Source organism: Propithecus coquereli, unplaced genomic scaffold (genome assembly GCF_000956105.1).
Source record: "Propithecus coquereli isolate 6110/MARCELLA unplaced genomic scaffold, Pcoq_1.0 Scaffold325, whole genome shotgun sequence".
In the NCBI taxonomy this organism is placed as follows: domain Eukaryota; kingdom Metazoa; phylum Chordata; class Mammalia; order Primates; family Indriidae; genus Propithecus; species Propithecus coquereli.
In genome coordinates this window covers 218,358-222,469 of record NW_012148897.1, presented here as the reverse complement: position 1 = coordinate 222,469, position 4,112 = coordinate 218,358, and the positions used below count along the sequence as shown (strand labels likewise).

Below are 4,112 nucleotides of genomic sequence, written 5' to 3'. Positions count from 1 at the left end.
ATAAACATTTCTGTGGACAAGAAACAGAATAAAAATGCAAAGTGTTAAGTGAAATCTCTGGCCTGCTTCAGTTCCAGAAGCAGGTAGGCAAAGGCAGTGAAAAGAGTAGCTCTTGCTAGCTAAGAGAACTAAAAGTACTTAAAGTCAGACTAGGGACCAGATCCAGGTCTCTGTTTGAAATCAAAGCATGGGGATGTATGAGGTAGTTCGTTTCTCTCCTTCCTAAAGGAGACCCAAAAAAGCCACAGCCAATTGCTTCATATGTGTAGTTGGAGGCCTAGGAAATTTGAAGAGAGATTCTAATTAAAAACAGCTGATTCCTGAGATGAAGGTTTCTCCTACAGCCTTCTCAAATAGGGGTGTTTTTCTTCTAAATGCCACATATCACTGGGTCTGGAAGTGGGATAGATATCTTCCTTATTCCTCATTTCTGATTCATAGTGTTCATACACCACATGACATCCTCTTCCTGAAAAAAATGTAGCTTCTTTCAAACACTTGTCATCAGACTACTCCCCTCTTTACAATCAATTCCTCCACTGAAGAGGTAAGCAAACATATTAGTGTCTTTTTCTTCCCCAATAGTCTTCGCATTGCTCTTTTTAAAGACTTTTAAAAAAATGTCTAAAAAGAACTATTTTCATTTTAACTTTACCATAGTAACATTTCACATTTCCCTGGTTGTCTCCTAATATCTTTCCACAGTAACAAGTCACATTTCTCCAATTATTTTCTAAATATATTTTTGTAGTTGGTTTATTTGTATCAGAAAATAAAGTCCCACGTTGCATTTAGTTAATTTGGCTCAAGTCTTTTAAAGTCTGAAACAATTTTTCCTTCTTATTTATTTATTTATAGTTTACTTGTTAAAGAAACCAGGTCATTTGTTCTGTTGAATTTCCCACATTCTGCATTTATTTGATTGCTTCCTTGTGGTATGATTACATTTAACATGTGCATCTATCCCGTGTTTCCCATAGACTGGATATTAGGTTTAGAACCTTGGTAAGATTTTAGAGTCTTGATAAACATAAAGAATACTTTGTAGGTGATGTTGTACATTTCCTATTGCATCATATCAGGAGGCACATATGTTTGCTTGTCCCTCTTTTAGTCATGTTAAGATTGATCAGTGTTTTCAGATGTTGTAAACCCGATTCATCTATCACATAGTTTCCCATTAGGCTTTCTGCCTTAATGTTTTTAGCTGCCATTGATGATAGTTACCTATATCCATTTTTCATTGGGGGTTATAAAATGATAATATTGTAATTCTATCATTCCTTCTGCATTTATTATTAATAGCTAGAATTCTTCTGTAAAAGACTTTGCCTCATCAACCATTTGGTTACCCTGAGGTGAGACAAATGCTGAATTATTTTCCTTTATTTACCAGTTTTCAAATAATGAATTAGTTTCCTAGCATGCCCAATGAGTGTCTTTTTTGTTGTTGTTCGTGTTATCATTATAAACTTGTAGATTTTAGCATTTTTGATGTATTTCAACCCACTGTAGTCATTATTCTTTTTAATGCTCAAATTGTCCCATCTTTGACCAATTTGCTCCCGTATTATTTTGACATGATTTAAATGAGCTTCCTTGCTTTCTGATGTGATAAGATGTTCCAGGCTTCCTTTGTACATTTCCTATCCAGACTTAGAATCAGCCATTTTTTCAAGAAGGCCTCGTTTCTGTTGGAGGGAAGTGTTATTTAGAGACCACAATCAGGTGCTATGTGTGGCCATTGCTACTGATTGGATCATTACTTTTAAATGTTTTGTTTTTGACAGATAAAGACACATCATGAGTTTATATTGAGGTTTCTAATTTAAATTTAAGGTCATAGAGTTTTACGCTTGAATTTTACGTGTAATTTTTATCTGGCAAGAAGATTTTGGTTCCTGAAGATATTATATTCTAAAATATAGTTTAAAAATAACAATATTAATATTAATATTAATATTATTCTAATAATATGTTACTGAATGCAATTTAGGATTTCTTGTTTTTTTTAAAAAAATAAGCAAATCCATATACCTTCATATTCTTCCCTTTCTTAGATAAAAGGTATACTATTCACTCTGTTTTGTATCTTGCATTTTTTACCTTATAATGTATCCTAAGGAATCACTCTGTAGATCATCCCTATTCCTTTTTACAGTTGTATAGTATTCCCCTGAATGTACCCTAGTTTATTCAACTTATCCTCTATTGATAGACATTTGGGCTATTTCTAATCTTTTGCTATTACCAATAGTGCTGTAGTGAATAGCCTGTACATATGTTATTTCATAGTTTTGCTTGTTTATCTTTGGCATAGAATTCTAGAAATGAGCATGCTGGTCAAATAGTATACATGCATGTATGTAATTTTGCTGTCTCTTGTCATGGTAATAATATTTTGGTGGAATGGGAGTTGGGAAGCTGATAGTAAAAATATGATATACCTGTTTTAGTCTGTTTGGACTGCTATAACAAAATACCATAATCTGCATAGCTTATAAACAACAGAAATTTATTTCTCACAGTATGGGAGGCTGGGAAGTCCAAGATCAAGGTGCTGGCAGATTTGGTGTCTGGTGAGGGCCCACTTTCTACTTCATATATGGTGCCTTCGTGCTGTGTTCTCATTTGGTGGAAGGGGCAAGGCAGCTCTCTGGGGCCTTTTTTATAAGGGCATGAATTCATACATGAGAGCTTTGCTTCATGTCCTAATAACCTACCAAAGGCCCCCACCTGCCAATACTATTACATTGGTGATTAAGTTTCAACATTGAATTTTGAGGACACAAACGTTAAGACCATGGCAATGCCTGGTAGGTATAAATACTTTGAAGAAATAGTTATAAGAAATTTGACTTTATCTTCCTATCTTTCTTTCTATAACCTTTCATTGTTCATTAATGCTGTAATTGTCACATTGTATTTAGAAAAATGATAACATTTTGAGGAACATTTAAAGAAATATTAAGTGATAGGTATAATTACATTTTCTTTTTCAATTTTTCACTTCTTACTATACAGCCTTATCCATTCTGGTATTAACCAGAGATTAGGTAAGTTTAATTTGCTCAACATTTTTCTTAATTTTTTGTACTTTATTCATCAACTTCAAGATTTTTGGCCAATACTGCCAAATGCCAAAATCCTTTTAAACTAGTCTTACAAATTTTATAACAATTTTGACTGTCAGAGACAAATCTCCCTTTGTTAGTATTTAGCTTTCTTATGTATTTTCTCTGTGTTTTTGCATATGGAAATACTTTGCCCTTTCTATGTAGCTTGGCTTCTTCACTATGCAATTTGTTTACCAATACCTCCTACTCTACTTTTGATTTTTAAAACAATTATGTGGGTATTTTTTTTTTTTTTTTAGAACTTACTTTAGAACTTTTAAAGTAAAAGCTAACCCTAAAAAGAGATAGTCCTACTGTTTTTGGCAGAAGTCATATAGTTTCTTTCCAAACTCTGTATTCCACCCTCCTTTGACTGTATCTCAGTGTTAGAATATTTTTCATATTATCACTCCATTGCTACATCATTCAGTTTCACTTTCAGGTTAGAAATATCTATACATCTTTTTTTATTTAGTTCTATGAGATTTTCTGTATCTGTACTTCGTTGATTGATTTTTATACCCAAGTATACCATCTTATGCCTAGTTCTTACTGAATTCCTTGTTTTTATGTAATTAAATAATCAACAATGCATGGCTTTTTTTGTTTCAAAATTTTGCTAACTTATCCAATTAGAATTTTGATATGTTTTAATGTTGTTTGTTGGTATTTCATTTTTCCTTGTTTAGGTTCGTAATGTTCTTAATGACGCAGTGGATTTACTGGAATTCCGTGATAGAGTCATTAAAGCATCTTTGAACTATGCACACTTAGTTGTTTCAACATCTCTTCAGTGTTATGTGTTCTCGTAAGCATTTCCATTTTTTAAAAATCCAGAATTTTGTCAGTGATGAGGAATTTATTTTCAAGATTTCACATCAACATTGTTTCGTTTAAACTTAACTTTTGCAAAACCTGAGCTATCCTGAATTTATCTCAAACCAGGAAGTAAAAGTGAACTATGAGCAGCAAAAATAGATCTAATAAAGTTTGTGC

General features: G+C 32.7%; 1 protein-coding gene across 1 annotated transcript in view; it reads left to right on the top strand.

Annotated features, from left to right (window-relative positions):
• IFT80 (intraflagellar transport 80) overlaps positions 1-4,112 on the top strand; it is a 117,185-nt gene that overhangs the window by 76,625 nt on the left and 36,448 nt on the right. The window contains 1 exon segment of the mRNA XM_012650422.1: positions 3,806-3,924. Within this exon segment, the coding sequence (XP_012505876.1) occupies positions 3,806-3,924 (119 nt within the window).